Source organism: Stenella coeruleoalba (assembly GCF_951394435.1).
Source record: "Stenella coeruleoalba genome assembly, chromosome: 3".
NCBI lineage: Eukaryota > Metazoa > Chordata > Mammalia > Artiodactyla > Delphinidae > Stenella > Stenella coeruleoalba.
The window spans coordinates 136,920,602-136,940,303 of NC_137148.1; the positions used below are offsets into that span (position 1 = coordinate 136,920,602).

General features: G+C 43.5%; 1 protein-coding gene across 1 annotated transcript in view; it reads right to left on the reverse strand.

The window, feature by feature from the left end:
• The window catches only part of ATP10B (ATPase phospholipid transporting 10B (putative)), a gene marked incomplete at its 3' end in the record, with an annotated part of 176,413 nt that overhangs the window by 50,974 nt on the left and 105,737 nt on the right, over positions 1–19,702 (reverse strand). Inside the window, exons 2-4 of the mRNA XM_079918658.1 lie at positions 18,302–18,596; positions 17,190–17,384; positions 226–430 (exon numbers count right to left, since the gene is read on the reverse strand). Of these exons, the coding sequence (XP_079774784.1) occupies positions 226–430; positions 17,190–17,384; positions 18,302–18,576 (675 nt within the window). The 5' untranslated portion in view covers positions 18,577–18,596. The remainder of the gene's footprint in view (positions 1–225; positions 431–17,189; positions 17,385–18,301; positions 18,597–19,702) is intronic.

Below are 19,702 nucleotides of genomic sequence, written 5' to 3' on the forward strand. Positions count from 1 at the left end.
CAGCAAGTTATTTACCTTTCCCAAGCCTCAGTTTCCCCATCTGTGAGAAGGGGATGATATCCATCTCAGAGAGTTGGTGGGAAGATTAATTGTACCTAAGTGCCTGGGAAAAGGAGGCATCTACTACCTTCTCCTCTACACACCAGATTAAATCCAGTTTCCCAGTAGAGCTGGCTGGCATCTTCCCTTTGCCATTCCAGTTGAAGATCTTAGAAAGAGCCCTACCTGCTGTGTGAAGCCCTTTACAACACGTCTCTGCTTGAGGTTTGTCTCTCCATCCAAGTTGGAGGTTTCCAGATGACAGATCCCACTGGGGTCCGAGGAAAAGAGGAGGAGTATGTCGGCTGGGATGATCTCATTGCATTGCATTTGGATGAAGTCCCCCACTTGCACATCCTTCCAGCACTTCTGCGTGTAGCTCTGCTCTTTTCTGGGGTTGGAGAAAGACAGGGGTCAGAGTGAATGTTAAAGTTCTCCAGAACATGAATGAGTGAATGGAAAAGGTCCCCCTGCACCTAATATCCTCCAGTCAGCCTGTCACAGGACCGCTCTGTATTCTACCTTGCCCCAGATGACCACTCTCATCATCTCTAGAAAAGCTAAGCATGATCTACAGAATCTCACTAGTAAAGATCCCTCCTTATGACCATGTAGACTTTTGATTGACCGTCGGCTATCGACTGGTTGCTGTGCTCAGCCCTTGCTTCCTAGCAGGAGAAAAAATTTAAAGGAGAAGGTGATTATATAGTCATATTAACATAGTATTCTTAATATACATCACTTCCTAGAATACCCAGTTATCACTGTAGAAAGCAGGGTCACAAAAGAATGGAGTATAGGAAAGACTGCTTCTGGTTATGGGTGGAGAGCAGCAGTGGGAAAGGTGAGAATATAGACCATTGCCTAGGAAGATCTGCAGTGGTGCTGAAATAGGAAGCAGGGAATTAGGAAGATGGCACCCGGAACTTTGATAGGATGGGCCCCACAGTGATCACAGGATCAGAGGGCTAAAAAATCTGAGAAAATGATGTACTTTCTCTTCCTATCCAATTTATCAAGCTCAGGTAATAACAGGGGCAGCAATTGTGAATTTAGCATTTCTACCGTGCCAAGCACTAGGGTGAATTAATACTTGATTTAATTGCATAATAACTCACTGGAGGAGATGTTATACCCATTTTATAATGAGGAACTTGAGGGTTCAAGAGAAATTTCCCAAGGCCTTACAGAAACAGAGCTGAACCCCGAGTCTGGGTCCAACTTGACACCAAACCCAGTTTTCACTGCTTGAATATCCTACCTCCTGGAAATCATTCCCCTCTTTCCTCTCCAGTGGAACGGCAGCATCAGCTTTTACAGCCCTTGCAGAAGGACTCGCTACTCCCCAAGGCAATACATCCGTTTCCAAGAGCCTTCATTTTACGAAATTCTTCCTTCTGATTAGCCAAATATTGAACTAATTCTGCTCTCCCAGGCAATCTGATTTACTCCATCTTCTACCATTAAAAAAATATATATATATATTTTAATGAATTCATTTATTTTATTTTTGGCCGTGTTGCGTCTTCGTTGCAGTACGCGGGCTTTTCCCTACTTGCAAGTGGGGGCTATTCTTCGATGTGGTGCGCGGGCTTCTCATTGCGGTGGCTTCTCTTGTTACGGAGCACGGGCTCTAGGCGCCTGGGCTTCAGTAGCTGTGGCTCATGGGCTCTAGAGCGCAGGCTCAGTAGCTGTGGCACATGGGCTGAGTTGCTTCCAGGCATGTGGGATCTTCCCGGAGCAGGGCTCGAACCAGTGTCTCCTGCACTGGCAGATGGATTCTTAATCACTGCGCCACACAGGGAAGCCCTAAAATAATACTTTAAAGTATTCATCTGGTGTCTTCTGAAGCCTTTTGGACTTGCCAAGTCAAATTCAACTTTCCAAGTGCCCTCAATTATTCTGTGTGACACAGTTTCAAGATCTGTCTTAGAGGTGAGGGCTCTTCTGACTAAGGCTGTGTTTGGAAATGTTCCTCTTTAAATGTGGGATCTGGGACCAAACCAATATTCCACATGTGGTCTTTTAAATTAAGTCCAGCTGGCTTGCAGCTGGTTGCCTCTGAGCCCAACCAGGCCTGGAGAAGCAGGCTCTCTTTTGCTATTTTTCTCCACTGATGCTGAGCCTCTCTGGGCATGTTACTGATTCTGTTTTTGTTGGAATCTGAGCTGCCCTGGGCATGACAAGACCACTCTTCCACGGAGAATGAGACGTGACGAATTTCACTTTTCTCCTCTGAGTTCGTAAAAGTGCTTGAGGAGGATAAGGGTTTGATGCCTTTCTCCTTTCTTTGGCGGCCCTTTAGAGAACCCCAAGCAAGCCCTCCTAAGACCCCATTTTCCTTGTCAAAAAGATCCTTTCAAAGGAATCCCCCAGTTTCCTGAAATAGATGCACATCCATCTGGAAGACTTTCGGAAGGCCAACCAAGGGAAGGTCTGATCAGAGTCTATAAAATAATCAGGGATTACAGTTAGGGAGCAGTCTTGTAACTCTAAAGACCCACAGAGTTCTGTGGAAGTGCCCATGCTCTAGGGAGCCCAGTGCAGCAGCCACTGGTCAACCGTGGGCAGTATCACCCAAACGGGGACCACTTCTGAGCATTTTGTGGGCAGTGCATCTGTAGCTTTTTTTTTTTTTTTTTGCGGTACGCGGGCCTCTCACTGCTGTGGCCTCTCCCATTGTGGAGCACAGGCTCCGGTTTTTTTTTTTTTTTTTTTTTGCGGTACGCGGGCCTCTCACTGTTGTGACCTCTCCCGTTGCGGAGCACAGGCTCCGGACGCGCAGGCTCAGCGGCCATGGCTCATGGGCCCAGCTGCTCCGCGGCATGTGGAATCTTCCTGGACCGGGGCACGAGCCCGTGTCCCCTGCATCGGCAGGCGGACTCTCAACCACGGCGCCACCAGGGAAGCCCCATCTGTAGCATTTTAATAATAATAATTCTTTTAATGGAAAAATGATGTAACAGGTTTCTAAGCACTTTTTCATTCCATCAACTTATTTTAGAGCAGCTTATCATCTGCTCTTATTTTTTTATTTTTTATTTTTACCATGGAAAATAGAGACAGTCCCCCCAGATCTGTTTCTCACTGCCATTTCAGAAAAACATTTATCTGTTGATTCAGGGAAGAATTTTTTTCTTCAGAGCAGCCTTGGGAACACCTGTTAAATATCCAAATATGAAGCTACTTAAAGAAATTGGAATGGCAGATACTCTCCATTGGAAAAGGAATCTTGTATGGTGAAGGAGGGAGGCTTTCTCTAGTGCTTTTTTTTTCCTTTTTGAGAGGGCACTTAAAGAAAAGGATCCTTGAATATTACAGCAAAATTGCTCCAAGGAATAAAGGATTATCGCTCAACTTGTCCTTACTCTTCTCCCCTTTGACTTCTGCCCTATTGGGTAATGCCTTTGGGGATGGCCCACCATTGGTTGCTTGCTGTAATCTCAGCAATCTGGCCGGTATTGAGATTGGATTTAATGAGAACACCTTTGACTCTGAGCAATATCCTGACTGCCAACACTTCCAAAGCACACTGGTTCAAACCAGAAGGTTTGCAAAAGCTAGTTGGGAACGCTACATACATAGACATACCGAAGGCAAGGCCAATGCACCGCCACCCGTGAACACTGAAATTCATTTTCTTCCTTCTAATAAAGGGCTCCACTGCATATTACGGGATGTAAATTATTAATGGCATGGAAGATGGATGTTATGCAGATGAACTTATGAAATATATGTGTGTATATATGTATGTGTGTGTGTGTGTGTATGTATATATATTTATGAGCTCACTTCTGTGAGTTTGGCTGGAGTGCTGTCTTGTCAATTCCCATAATGATGATAGGTATCGCGAGGTCAATGGAACCACACAAGAAGCTATAAGTCAGACTGGTCTCTGTTTTCTTTCTATTATTCTTTGGGTCCCTGGGAGGTCCTGTCCAGTACTGCTGTCCTGTTAATAATCACCTGTCTTTCCTTTAGATGTAATCTTCTCTTCCTTAGGATGCAGTGGTGAAGGGACACTCTTCGTCCCTGTTGTAAGCTTACCCTCCCCTAAACAGAGATTGCCCATCTCCAGGTCACGCTCAAACAGAGGCACATACGCCTCCAGGCACACATCTTGTCGTGTGTGTCCAGGAGCACTGAAGCTATGGGAACAACATGATTTTTGGGGTGTTCAAAATTTTTTTTGGGGGGGACATAATTTAGTAATTTAGCTGGTACAAAATTTGAAGAATTATATATTTATATTGACCCAAATGTAGTAATATTATAGAATCAGAGTCAGATTTTATAGGAATTTTGGGATAAGAACAAGTGGCATCAGGGACATTTCCTTCTTGCACTGGGTTATTCTGTGCTGGTTTCCTGATCCTCTGGGGGCCCACTTTGCCTCCTCAACTGTGGAAAAGGCAAGGGTACATAGCTCCGGGGTTGGGGCGTCCAGTCCGAGGAGGTGCTGAGTGGCTGAATCCAGCTGAGGCAGAAAAGCGGCGTGCTTCTGCATTGAGGGATGCCCAGATGTGGCCACAGCTGGCTGGGAGCCACTCTGAGGAGTCATTCCCCGGTTAATCCAGCCCGTTCGGAACAGCTGCCATGGGTGGACACATGCACACACTCCTGGTCATTTCCCTGCTCAGTGAGTCCACACCTGGGAACTGATTGCTATTTTAGTTTTGTGGCATGTTCACTGCTGCTTAAAAATAAGACAAATCGACGTGGCTGGGGACGAAGACTCCATCTGGCAGATTCTGCCTTGGGGAGAAATTAAGTGGTGCAGCGCTAAATGGCTTTCTGAGAGGAGATAGGGCTTATTAAGAGGTAAATAAACAGCAAGAGAGGTTTATAACCAACTGGATCCTGTGGGGAAGCAGGTGAAAGGGGGGGAATGGAGGAGGAGAAGGTGCTTAAGCTTTCATTGCTCAAGTGCTATATGGGTTTTGTAAAAAGGGTTTCAAGGAACTAGAGTAGAGGGCATTTATCAGGAAGCTTAGTCGTCTGTGGGATTTCCCATTCAGTGTAGGATGATGGGCTGACCTGGGCTGTCCTTCAGGAAGCTGGAATGTCAGGCCCAGGATGGTCAGCATCGCTACCGCAGGGTGAAAGGGGAAGCCAGTGAGAATGAGTGCAGTCTAGGGATTAAGAGTGGGTTTGAATCTCAGCTTCACCACTTACTACCTGTGTGACTTGGGGAAGTTACTTAATCTTTCAGAGACTCTATTTCTTCAGTTGAAGGTAATACGTGTATTTGTCTCAGAGAGCTATTGGAAGGATTAGTGACATGATGCATGGAAGGGACTGAGTTCTTGGTTTTGCACTTAGTAAGTACTTAATGAATACAAGCTTCCTTTATGATGTTGATGACAATGATTGTTAATGTTATGGTGAGGGCTAACCGCCACCGCCAGCCCCAGCATTTTCTTCTTCGTGCCATTGGGGTCCCCGCTTTCTGTCCGTGAGTACATTGCATGAATTGGGCTCAGGCACATAATGTGCAAATACAAGGAACTTAAAAAATCCAAACATTTTCCCCAAGTCCAGAAAAGAAGGACCCAAATTCAGCCCACTGAAGACCAAGGGCTCTGGATGCTGGCTACTGGGCAAATTCCCAGAAAAATATATCGTTAAGATCAGGGCTGCCCAGCAAGTTCTTTGTGGATGTCGACAAACTAGTTCCAAAGTTTATATAAAGAGGCGAAAGACCCACACTAGCCAACTCGATATTGAAGGAGAGGATGGACACTACCCATCCTCGAGACTTACTATAAAGTTACAGTAATCAAGACAGTGCGGTATTGGCAAAAGAATAAACAAATGGATCAATGGAACAGAATAGATAGCCCAGAAATAGATTCACATAATTATAGTCAACGGACTTTTGACAACGGAACAAAGGCAATACAACCAAGCAAAGATAATCTTTTCAACAAATGGATATCCACATGCCAAAAAAAAAAAAAAAAAAAGAAAGAAAGAAGAATCCACAGACCTTACACGCTTGACAAAAATTAACTCAGAATGCATCACAGACCTAAATGTAAAATGCAGAACTATAAAACTCCTAGAAGACAACATAGCAGAAAACCTAGATGACCTTGGGTGTGGCGATGACTTTTTAGGTAAACACCATAGGCACTATTCATGAAAGAAGTAACTGAGAAGCTGGACATCATTAAAATTAAAAATTTCTGTTCTGTGAAAGACAATGGTAAGAGAATGAGAAGACGAGCCACCATCTGGGAGAAAATATGTGTTTTGCAAAAGACACGTCTGATAAAGACTCATTATTCAAAATATAGAAAGAAAAAACACACTCAAAACTCAACAATAAGAGAACAAACAACCCAATTAAAAATGGACAAAAGATCTGAATAGACATCTCACCAAAGAAGATATACAGATGTCAAATAAGCATGAAAAGAGCTCCACATCACATGTCATCAGAGAAATGCAAATTAAAATGAGATACCGCAAAATACCTATTTGAATGCCCCGAATCGTGAACGCTAACACCACCAATTGCTGGTGAGGAGGTACAGCAAGAGGCACTCACACACTGTTGGTAGGAATGCACAACGGTACAGCCACTTTGAAAGACAATTTGGTGGTTTCTTATAAAACTAAACGTATTCTTACTATACGATCTAGCAATCACGTATCCTATTTACCTAAACGAGTTGAAAACTTATGCCATGCAAAAACCCACACATGTATGTTTATGGCAGCTTTATTTGTAATTTCCAAAACTTGGAAGCATCTAGATGTCCTTCAGTAGGTGAATGAATGAACTATGGTACATGCAGACAATGAAATATTATTCATAGCTAAAAAGAAGTGAGCTATCAAGCCATGCTGAGACATGGAGGGAACTTACATGCATATGGCTAAGTGAAAGAAGCCAATGTGAAAAGGCTACACACTGTATGATTTCAACTGCAAGACATTCTGGAAAAGGCAAAACTATGGAGACAGTAAAAATATCAGTGGTAGCCAGGAGTTGGGAGGTGGGTAGGGATGCACAGGTGGAGCACAGATGATATTTAGGGAAGTGAAACTACTCTGTATGATAAAGTAATGGTGGATACACGTCGTTATACATTGGACCAAACCCACAGAATGTATAATACCTAAAGTGAACCATCTTGTAAACTATGGACTTTGGGTGACTATGATGTCTCAATGTTGGTTCATTAATTTCGACAAATGGACCACTTTGGTGAGGGATGTTGATAATGGAGGAAGTTGTGCATGTGTGAGGGCAGAGGGTATACGGGAAATCTCTGTACCTTCCCCTCAGTTTTACTGTGAACCTAGCTCAAAACTCAACAATAAGAGAACAAACAACCCGATTAAAAATGGACAAAAGATCCATTAAAAAAATAAAGTCTTTAAAAAAAAAAAAAGGCTGGAGGAAATTTGATAAATCTCCAATTTGGGTGAGGAAACTGACCTGGCCAAGGTGTATAGGAACAAAACTTGGGTTGGAACCTCTATTCTTTCCATGGTTCCAAGAAGAGTCAAGCGTCCTGTAGCTGGTTCAGGAATACTTGAAATGCCCAACTGTCTTTGTCTTGACAGTGGTGTGCTCACGTAGAGACAATATCGTGGGGTGGTTAAAAGCTCTGGAGTCATGTGAGCCTGACTACAACCCAGAACTACTTCTTACTTCTTACAAACAAGGTAGTGTGACCTTGAACCCACTACTTGACTCTATGACCCTCAGTTTATTCATCTATCAAATGGACAAATAAAATCTATTCTACAGGTTAAAGTGAGAGTTCAATAAGATAATACACGAAATGGCCTTAGAGCAAATGGCATTTACTGCTGCTATTAGTATCATCACAGTTATTATTAGCTTGGAGGAAACAGGGTCACTGCTGTGGTGACAGCAGAACAGAATCTGTGTGGTTGTCTATTTTCATGAGCTGTCGTGAATGAGGGGTGGGGCTTTGTGGTTGGAGGAGGAGCTTAGCAAGGGAGAAGGAACTGAAAAGGGAGGAAGGGTCCTGTGGCTTCTGTCCTGACCTGGTCCCACAAAATGGAAATGGAACAGCAGTTAAAGGTTTAGCGTTAAGTTAAAGTTACGCTAAAGACAACGTGGGCCTGGGGCAGAGGGCAGTGAGTGCAGCTGTGTCCCCGCACCCGCCTGTATGCTACAGACCACGATGATGGGGGCTTTAGACTCAGGCAAGCTCCAGAAAGAAACAGCTGAGGCTGGAGGAGTGGGTAGGAGACCCGGACCCCTGGCTCGGATGGAAATATTGGGGGACATGAACATATTAACTATACCTGAGGATGCCCAGATATATCTGGGGAGGCCTGAGTATTAGGGCGGGAAGAATGAAGACCCAAATCAGCAGCTTGGGGCATCTGTATTTATGTGAATTCATTAACACCCAGAGGCCTAATTGTTTCATGTGTCTTCTACTTTCAACTATGCAATAAGCTTGCTGACACCTGGGATGACCCTGGGTCTTATATCTCCGTACCTACGTGGAGTCTGGTATGGTGTCTAGCGCACAGGGGAGTGTTCAGGAAATATTCACTAATTGATTCCTTGTAGATTTGTCTTGAACATGAGGCAGTAGAGGAAAAGCTTTTCCTAATCTTAAGTCATTTTGACGTCTATCTCTTTTTGTTATGGACGCACTAACGGAGACTTCCAAAAATGATATCATAATAATATAATATGATGGACGATATGAATAGATATGATGAGATGATATAATGTATTTAATGTAATGTAATATAATAAACTTATTTGTATTAAGTGCCTATAATAAGCCCAGCACTTAACCAACGTTACCATTTAGCTGCCTAATAATGACACAACTTTTATTATTATTGTTATCTGTGTTTCATAGATGAGGAAACTTAAGCCCAGAAAGGTTATCTAACTTGTGTAAGGTCACACAGGTGTGTCTGCCAGGACATAGGAGTGATAGCTGTGGGGACTTCACGGCTCAGCGTGGTCTCTTGGTCCTGTTCGAAAGTGCAGTACTAAGCAGATGACGCCTCAGAAGCTGGCGACATAAACATAACTGAGGCTGGGTCGGGAACAGCAGCCTCAGCTTTTGGAATTGTGAGCTCCATAATGGCAAATCAGAGGCTATAAACGCTCACCCGCTCACATACAGATCACGCCTGTTGACACAAGTGCAGAGCTTCAGGGACACCTGAATTCTTGTTTTTTGATTCTTCCACCCATTGAGTTTGGGGGAGAACCTAATGCATTCTATCCTGAAATGACAAGCTGAATTGGCCCACATAGTTTATGGCCTTCTGTGAGCACAGGGCGAGGCCATGGGAGTCGGGTGGGCACTTGCAAAACCGACCCTTTAGAGAGGAGGCTACTTGGCTGGTGCCAAATGCAGAGCAGAGACCTGCAGAGTGGATGCAGCGGTCTGCTGGTCTGTCAACTACAGCCAGTGGCACTTTTCATAGTCATGCTTCAAATGACACTATGATCCTCTGTTTTGTGCACTTTCAGATTCTTTCCCCAGGCCTATTTTGCTACGTTATTATAGCTTGGAGTCAAGTTCTATGGTAAAGCGTTTGTCCTCTTCTATGCGGTTCAAAACCCCAGCCAATGATCTGTCTATCTTACTCCCCTTGAGTCAAGCTCATGGTGACTCTTGGCTGTCAAGGTTATCGAACTCTCCTTAGTAATATTTTAGGCAACATTTTCTGAGGGCTACTGAATGCCAGGAACTATACTAAGCATTTTACATGCATTACTTCATTTAACAGCTGCAGCAAACCGAGGATATAGTTTTAGGGTAAAGAAAACATTGAAATATTGTATTTCAATGTTAGGACGGCCCTGGCAAAGCCTAAATTCTACCCTGTCAATCATTTCATATCCTTTCGGTTTCCCAGAGGGATGTTATATGGAGGAAAATGATAGTAGAATGGGGATCAAATAGCTACTATATTAAGAGCCACACAGATATGATATTTGAATGTACATTCTATGTGAGAAGCTGGGTTGGGAGAAGTGGCTTAGGCTCCGGGCCAGATGAAGCCACCTAAATCCCTCGCCTAAATCTAAACCTTGGTCTGGGTGTGCTCAGGAGTGACGTGGAAACGGAGTTAGGGGAAAGAGGTCCAGACTCTAGAAGGGTTTCCCAGATTCAGATTTTAAATCCTGCCACATAGAATAGAAGAGAAATGAGAGAGCAGAGCATAAGTTTTTGCTTTTAAAACACTGTTACCCTGCCCACTGGTACATGTGGCTCAGTGAATGTCCTTGACCTTTGCCAATAAAATAAACAATTCCTCCCTTGTATGGGTGGGAAATGTAGCAAGAAAGATGAAGGCTTAGGCTGGGCCTGACATTGAAAAAATGAGGGTTGAAGTGAATGGAAGTTTAAAAAATTATGTAGCGCTAATTATGGTGCAGACACTGAGTTAACAGTTTATAAGGATTATTTCATTCAACCCACATGCCCCTGGGAGACAGGTGCTAATGCTGGCCCTACTTTATACGAGTTGAAATGGCGGCTGCAGGGATCACGTAACTACAAGTGTCCACACATTTAGTAAGTGGCAGTTCTGAGACAAGCCCGGGTGTGATGCCAAGCGTCCAGTATGATGTCATGTTTTAAACATCCCTGCTGAGACTGCTTTAAGCACTCTCCTTTGGCACTGCATTGTAGAGTTGTTTCTATAGCTCTGCTACGTTCAAGCCCTCTGACATGTCATCTCACATCTTTTCACAAAATTTCCCGTAGAGAGACCATGACCGTTATTTAAAGATGAGACAAATGGGGACACAACTGCCTAAGTGGCTTCATTTAGGTCATGTAGTTAATTGGTGACAGACCCAGGATGAGGACCTCTGGTTTCCTCATTCTTAGGCTTTCCTACGGGGACACCGGCACGGAAGGAAACTGACATACAAATAAAAACAGGCTGCAGGCCAGGCATCTGCCTTCTCCAGCAGAGCTTTCCACAGCTGGGAAACCAGGCCCTCAGTGCCATGCTGTCAGAAGACTGGCCGCGATCCTGTAGCATCTGGAATCTTTTTTATGTTATAGCAGCCACCTGACTTACAGAAAAGAGAATCTCCAAGTCTTGGTAAAAAGTCAGAATTTAAACGTTTCTAGGGAATTCCCTGGCGGTCCAGTGTCTAGGACTCGGAGCTTTCGCTGCCAGGGCCCGTGTTCGATCCCTGGTCGGGGAACTAAGATCCCCCAAGCCATGCCGCGTGGCCAATAAAATAAAATAAAGTTTCTAATCGATTCATTTCTCTCTTAAGCTCCTGCTATCTCTTGATCCTGGTCTTTTTGATACCAGCATAAATCACACATACAACCTTCAGGTGACACATGAAGAGGCTGTGAGCTGACCTGTTTTCTTTACCTATTTGAATGCTCATCTTTCAGTGCCCTCCTGAAATGTCACCTCTTCAGAGAAGGCTTCCCTCAGCTGGCTCTGATGTTTTTGGCAGGCAGATGTGTCACTGCAGCCCATGCATGACTGTGACCCTTTGTCCATAGGCAAGGGACCCTGTAGCTGTTTACAAGTTCCTCATGCTCTCTGGACTGAGAGCCCCTCGAGGGTACATGGGGCCTTCCATGTTGATATACATGTACTCGGTTCAGACGTAAGACTTGCTGAACAGATGAATAATTGTGTGCTCGGCTGCTGAAACACTGGAAGGCTTTTGCTGCATTACAATATGGGGACAAAAACCTTCATGGATTCCCTTAGTTCCCACTCCTGCTTCCTTGTTGCCTGTTTTCTGAATACAAATAAAAATATACGAAGCTGGATGGAAAAATACAATTCTCTTGCTCGGTATGGTTTCTAGATTCATTAAATTGAGCCCTGGGAGAAACTAAGCTAATACAATTCTGAAGCTAATCTCTCCTTGAAGTCATTCCATAAATCTGATTAATGGGTCACTTTTAGACCACAAGCACAGTTGCTATATTAAAAGAAAATGCTCTAACAGGATTGTAATTCTGTAAACAAGGCTTCTGCTGTTTGCAAAAAGATTCTCTCACAGTATAAACAAGTCTAGGCTGGATGACGCATGGGATTAAGGTGCAAAATTCTTAGGGTCCTAGTATTCAACTGTACAAAAATGAGGACATTTGATATCAGCTTCTCAAATGTGTGAAATTGAGACAAAATGGATAGAACTAGTGCTTGAGATATAAGCTTTCATGTTGCTTCTCAGAAAAAAATTGTCCTCTCAGATCTTGTATTCTTTGCCTGACATACCGTCATGTATTGTGTTGGTCAAAAAGTTCATTTGGGGTTTTCAGTAAGATGGGATGACAAACCCGAACAGACTTTTTGGCCAGCCCAATATCTTCAACGTTTGGCAAAAGGAAATGCTCCCTCAGCATCATCACTTAAGATAATAATAACAGCTAGCATTTTCTATCTTCCTATTCTGGAGTGTTTCATAGAATTAATCCACTTCAGGGTTAGAATAACTTTAAGGATATATATTACAGAATGTCCCAAAGTGTGTCTGCTCCTGTTAATATGTGAAAAGCAATTCACAAGGAGTCGAGGCTCAAAACTATTTTAAGGTGATGATGTTGAGGACATAGTGGTGGCCTCTCCAACATGTGTTTCTCCTTCTCTTGGAAAGACCTCATTTTTTAAATCTGGACTTTTCACCTTCCCTGTGTAGCCCATATGCTTTCAGGGAAGTGAACCTCATGCTGGGCTCTATGGCTCAGGTATAACCTAATCAGCGTAATCTCATCTCCTGCTCAGAGGGATTGGTTCAGGGATGGGCATGTGACCCACTGGGGTCACTGAGAGATGAGGAGGATCTGTGGAGTAAGCTTCCTGGACCTTCCAAGAATGCTTCTGGAAGTGCTTTTCTTTCTCCCTTTGTGGGTTATTATATGTAGATGTGAGGGCTGGAGCTGCTGCAGCCATCTCATTGCCATGAGGGAAATCTACCTGGGGGTAAAGATGACACAGAGGGGGACTGAATGAAAAGGACAGCTAACTGCTGCAGCTAGAACGCCAATTGGCTGAATGAACCATGCTTGATCACCTGCCCACCTCAGCATATTTGTAGTGACTTAAGAAACAAAGTCTCTTCATTGTTAAAATTGTTTAAGTCGAGGTTTCTGCTTCTTGCAGTAGAGAGCATCTCAACTGACACAACAGAATATATATAAAACTGAATCACCTTGCTGTATACTTGAAACTAACACAACATTGTAAATTAATTATACTTCAATTAAAAATATGAATTTGTATATCCATTATCAATAACCATAAAGTCTTCTCAAGTACAAATTGCATGATGTGTGCTTTTCTCTTTTTTTAAAAATTAATTAATTAATTAATTAATTTATTTTGGGCTGTGTTGGGTCTTCGTTTCTGTGTGAGGGCTTTCTCTAGTTGCAGCGAGCCGGGGCCACTCTTCATCGTGGTGTGCGGGCCTCTCACTGTCACGGCCTCTCTTGTTGCGGAGCACAAGCTCCAGACGCACAGGCTCAGTAGTTGTGGCTCACGGGCCTAGTTGCTCCGCAGCATGTGGGACCTTCCCAGACCAGGGCTCGAACCCGTGTCCCCTGCATTGGCAGGCGGATTCTCAACCACTGTGCCACCAGGGGAGCCCGATGTGTGCTTTTCCAAGGTAATTTTTCAGTCCTGACAACTATGATAATCAAGTATTGAAATAAACTGAACTTAGAACCTGGTTTTCAAATACTCTCTTTGTTAAACTATGATTCACCAAAATAGTGAAGAATGATCAAACCCATTATTATCACTAAACTTTTATCTATAATCATTTTAGAACGATTTCTCTGAAATTATATTATTAAGAAATAAATAAAATAATATTATTTGTTTTTTAAAAATAAAAAACCTGTATGTCCCTCCCTGCCAGTGAGCCTTTTTTCTGGATTGTTATCTCCTCAGTTTTCTGCCACTTTCCTGGAAGCTATTTTGAGAACAGAATGACAACAGCCTGGACTGTATCAGGCCAGCACCCAGCACAGGTCAGTCTGTGATCTGATTGACACTGAGATTATCCCCAAGAACAGGCCTATTTTTCTGGGATGCTCAGGGCAGAGGATTTCTGGCAAAGCAGAGAGAAGAGAACCAGGCTCGCTGAGGTCCCCCTGTATCCCTCCCCAAGGAACCAGCCTCACTGTGCATCTTCCATGAGAAAAACAACAAAGGAGAAAGACAGAAAACAAAAAGTGATGGGGTGGATTGGTGACAAGAGAAAAACAATGTTTTCTTAAAAAATCAGTCTCTTTAGGAAAGGCGGCACACTCCAACAGTTTTTTTTTTTTTTTTCTCTCTCTTTATAATCTCCTTACTCAAAGGTGAGGAATGACTCAGTCTCAACTCTAGGTATTCAGTGTGCTAACAATACTCAAGACAATTAGATCCAGCTGAAAAAAAAAACCCCAAACCTTCAGATTAATATTTTTAGATGTGCAATTTTGGTCCTGTAGGCAAACAGAACAGAAGCTCATCTTTTGCTGAGGAGAAGGTACGGAAGTTCTCTTAGGGGTGCCCTGGAGACAGCTGAGTCCCTTGCATTACATGATCTCCTTAGAAGCTTCCCCAGGCTACAATTTTCCGAGTGGAGTCTGCCTCATAAACTGTCATCAGCCAGCTCCAAGTCATAAGCTCCATGTTCTCCCCCGGGGAAGGGAACTTCTTAGAAAGAAGCAGCCCCTAAACAGCTGTAGGGCACACATCGGAGCAAGCGCCTTTCACTCTAAGAAGGACCAGAGCAACTGCAGAACGTCTTGGGGTCCATAAGGTCAGAGGAAACAAGTCAGAGGGATGGTGCTTCTTGAGAGAGATGGACTTTTCCCCTTATTTGGCAGGAAGTCAAGCCCCTACCTGCTGTATTCATCTAAGTGACTGACTCATCCAAAGTTTCTTATTGCCAGCCTAGAAAGCACTCTTTGTCACCGCAATCTCACTGCAAGCCCAGCCTCCATTCCCTTGCTTCTTTCTGGGCTACATGAATTGTCACAAAGTTGAGACACACGGTAACTCTGTTTTCTTCCCTTACTGATCGAGAGCGTGTCCTTTTCCTAACAACCCAGTTTGGTTTTTGACTCAATGGAGTCTTTCTAAGACAACGACAGGTATAAAATTATGTTAAAGTACATGGCAAGACAGGTGGTGAGCCATGTTTCTTTGGGTTGGGATATCAGAGAGAAAGCTTAAGGACAGTCTTGATCGAGCTAATGTGCATTTCACATTCTAAAAATAAAGCAATTACAGTTTGCAAACTGAGTATTTATCATACATCAGGAGCACTGCTAAGTAATTTCCAAGGATTATCACATGCAATTCTCACGACCACCTCAGGAAGTGTTCCAATTTTACGAGGGACAAAATGAGTCTCAGAGAGGTTAGGTCACTTGCCTAAGGTCACAGAGTTAACGATTGATCGAGACAGCGTTCAATCCAGGCAGTGTGTCTCCAGGACTGGTTCTCCTAATACACTGCCTACTGCTTTCCTGAAAAACAGTGATGCCACTTTTCTCCAAGGGTCTCCAAACCTGCTCCAATGTGCTCATGGCCACACTGGACCTAAAATGGTTGTGAATTTATGCAAAACTCTTAAATGTCTAACACATCTGAAACAGCAAAGAAAATGTCACATAATAAAGACTTCCTAATTTTAATCAACGATTGACTCAAGGCTCAATTCCTTTTGTTTTATGTTTTTCAGTTTTAAACCATAATCCCCATTGTGGAGAACTGAACAGCTTCACTGTGATAAAATGATGCTATCTTCCTACCCCATCCTTCTAGAAACAGCACCTGCGGTGGCAGCAGCCACAGAAAGCTCAGAGCTGGGGCCAAGACTTCCCCGGGTGTTTCGTTTTACCTGCTATAGACGAGGCACTCTCGGTTATTGATCACTGTATCGGATTTGTACCTCCGGAGGTCTTCCCAAGCATCCTTGATGGCAGTGACCGTCAGGATGATACAGATCGGTATCATGCTCACCTCAGGCTGGAAGGCATTGACCACGGGGATAAAATTCAGAACCACAAGGCCCACAAAATAGAAATTGGCAAACCGGTGTAGCTGCTCAAAGATGTTCTTGGGTATGAAGGACAACAGAGTGTACTTGCTGGTCTTAATTTGATTCCCATGGTAATGTCTGTTGGGGTTCTCTTTGTGGGACCGTCCTTCAAAGGGCAGGTTGGAGACCACCACTCGTTTCCTGTCTTCTTTCCTTTTCAGCCTTTCCTTGCCTTCCTTTCTCATCTCTGCTCAATCCCGTCTCTTTAATTCTCATAGCAGGACACTTGAGCTCCCCATAAAAGAGGTTCTTCCCTGATCAGTTCCGTTGTTCAGCTGTCAGCGAGTGATGTTCCTGACATCTTTTACTCGCCTTGTCTGCTGAAAATTTCTCTCTTCTTTCAAAAGGAAAACTAAAAGTAAAAAGCCGGTGTATAAACTCTAGGGGAGAAGTATGACAAGGAAAGAGCTTGCAGAGAACAGGTGTGTACCCACCAGGTCACTTCCTTCTATTTGTTGAGACTCCACCTGTTGGAATGCAGACGTCACCCACAGGTAGCTTCCTTTTCCACCCCAGGCAACCAAGAACAGGTGTGCCAACTCTGGGTCCTAAAACCTACCTGGCTAAGTTCTAAAAGCAAGGAGTTTTAGCCAAGAGCCACAGATGTTTTAAAAACAGTATACATTTTCGTGTTTGGGAGACATTGCCTGTCACTCTCCAAAGAGCTGTTCCTGAACTTGGTCTCCTGAGATGATTCAGTCAATTTTAGAGTTTAATTCTTGAGGTTCAACTCTGCTCTTATGGCATTTACATGAGTTAAATTAAAGGTTTCTAAATCTCAGCACTACTGACATTTTGGGCTGGATCATAATTCTTTGTTGTGGAAGGTTGTCCCGTATATTGTAAGATGTTTAGCATCATCCTTGGCTTTTACTCACTAAATGCCAGTAGCAACCTCCTTCCCGATATGGCAACCAAAAACATCTGCAGACATTGTCAAAAGTTCCTTGCAGGGCAAAGTTGCCCTGGTTGAGTATCACTGAATTACATGAATTGAAGAAAATTAATGTGAGAAGAGAGACCAATTTTTTGAAAACACTGATAAGTTTGCATAATCTATTTGCCACAGAGAAAACAGAGGAATGATTTCCCTTACCTTTCATATATCTGGATGTTGGAGCAGTTTATCTCTCTATCAAGGCGGTGTCTCTTGAAGTCCTCTATGCCATCCTTGACCATGGTGATGAACAGGACAATGGCCAACGGTAACATAGTAATCTCCCTGTGGAAGACTTCCATGGAGGGCATCCAGTTCAGAATCACCAGGAACAGGAAATAGAGGTTAGCCCATCTGGAAGGGGCAAGCAAGGTATGAATGAAAACCGTGGAGAAGAGAAATATACTTGCCGCATTACTGCTTCCCTATTAGCCCTTGCCAACTAAAAATGACATTCTCTTTCAGTGTCACCTCGAACATCATGGTAAGGGCTTTAAAGTCAAATCCATTTAAAATGGGGATAGTACTATCTACTTTAAAGGGCTCCTATAAATATTACCTGGGATGAATATTTGTTATGTATGCAATGGAGGGTTCCAGAGTATAGTAGTTGCTCAATAAATGATAGGTGCTAATAATTACAAAACTTAGGATAATGTCTAGGTGCATATTTTGCTTTATAATTAAAAGATAATTTTGCATATATTATCTCAAAAGATTGGCTTGCACTTTTACGTTTTCCAAGTGCATCTTTCTCCCTCTTGCCACAGTGCCTTTGCACATGAAGGTCTGTTTGAAAGAACATTCTTCTGGCTCCCTTCTCTGACTTCTCTCTGCCTCTTTCCACCTAGTTAACACATTCTCTTCTTTCATATTAGACTTCCACAGTTACTTCCTCCTAGAAGTCTTCCTTGACTTTCCCAACTAGGCCCGATTTCTCTTGTACTCACTCTAATAGCATCATATCCTTCTCCTTGGAAGTATCTATCTGAATTATAGTTTACACCAATTTACATAATTCCTAAAATTAACATCTGTCTCTTTGACTAGCCAATATAGTCAGGACAATGTGTCTTTTTCTTTTCGCTCATGTATCTCTAATACACAACACATGGCTTAACACAGAGTAGAATCTGATAAATACTGAATGAATGAATGACAAAGCTTCTCAAGGTACACGCATTTGGCCCAGAGGGTAGCATTTCTGACTTCATCTGAGTGGCAAATACTTGGCTCTAAAGTGTGTACTGTTCAGTCAAGTGGTCGCATACCTGTGAAACTGCTCCAGGAGATTCTGGGGCAGGAAGGTGAAGAGGGTATACTTGGTGGTGCAGATTCTGTTGCCAGAGTATCTCCTGGAGACCTTGGCCCAATCCCGGTGGAATACGTTGTTGTTGGGGAACACGACCCGCTGCTGCGCCAGGTTGTAGTTCTGCGCCCCCTCCTCTGGGGACAGCAGTGGTGTGGCTTCTGATGGAGACTGTGGGAGGCCATCTCTGACTCGCCACTGCCACCGGTACCAAGACGAGTCCACTGAGAGGGCCATGTCTGGCAGCAAGCTACGATCTGAGAAAGGACATGAAATCACTGTGGTCAGGAGAAATATGAGGCTTGTCAGCGCGAGGTGTGGATATGTTTACGACACACGGGTGGCATATTGGCTCATCCACTTGTCCACCCAACCATCCAAGGTAGACTGTGGCACACGAGGCGAGAAAAATATATTCAATCCCTATAATTCATACATTCTAGGGTGAGAGACATTAAGCAGATGATCATATAAATAAAATGCAACTAACACTCTGATAAGTGCCATGAAAGCATTTCAGCTGGTCGATGGTATGGAGAGGGTGTACATGACCTCGATGGGGCAAAAGTGTGGCCTGGAGGACTGTGAACCCAGGGCTCAGAATTCTAGCTCTGGTTCATTCCTGACTCCAAACTGCCCCTTCACCTCTCTGGGGTTGTGTCCTCACCAGAGTATGAGGAGACCTAGTCTTACTCTAATTTTTTTCACAAGCCTTTTGTGAGGAACAAATTGGACAGTATAAAAAGTGGAGACGTGTCTGAAAGGGAAAGCTGTTTATTCTCTAGGTTTTCCCTCGCTCTAAAGTTTTCTGATACTGATGATATTTCAGAGGCGCTCATTTGTGGTCAGAACCTCACGTGAGAGTGATTGGTGAAACAAGAGAAAGTCTCTTTCCTAGGAAATTTGGGCCTGAGGTGACTGGGCTGCACTGAATGCGGATCCATGAACGCCATGGGCTTTTCCTGATCTGGTTGTCTGGGGGTGAGGGCTGGAGACCCCTCTCTTTCTTGCCATTCCATCTGGTGGTTTCTGAAACTGAACCCTTAGTCCTAGATGGAGGAAGGAGGCTGCTTTATCTAGGATATTCCAGTTTCTGAGCTCTTTTAATAGAACCTATAAGCAAGCTCTCAAGGTTCCTTTTGGCCACATCTTGCTTAGAGACCCAGTAGAATTAATTCAAATACATACTTTATAAGGTTAGAAGCTGTAGATAGTTTGCTTCTCACCTAGTAGGCTTGCAGGATGATTTTCTTTTGAATAAATGGATGAGGGAATGTCAGGCATTATTAATCTCACAGTGAGCAACCCCATCTGTCATTGAAGATGTGATTCACTAAAGGAGAAGTTCCATTTCCCATTTAAA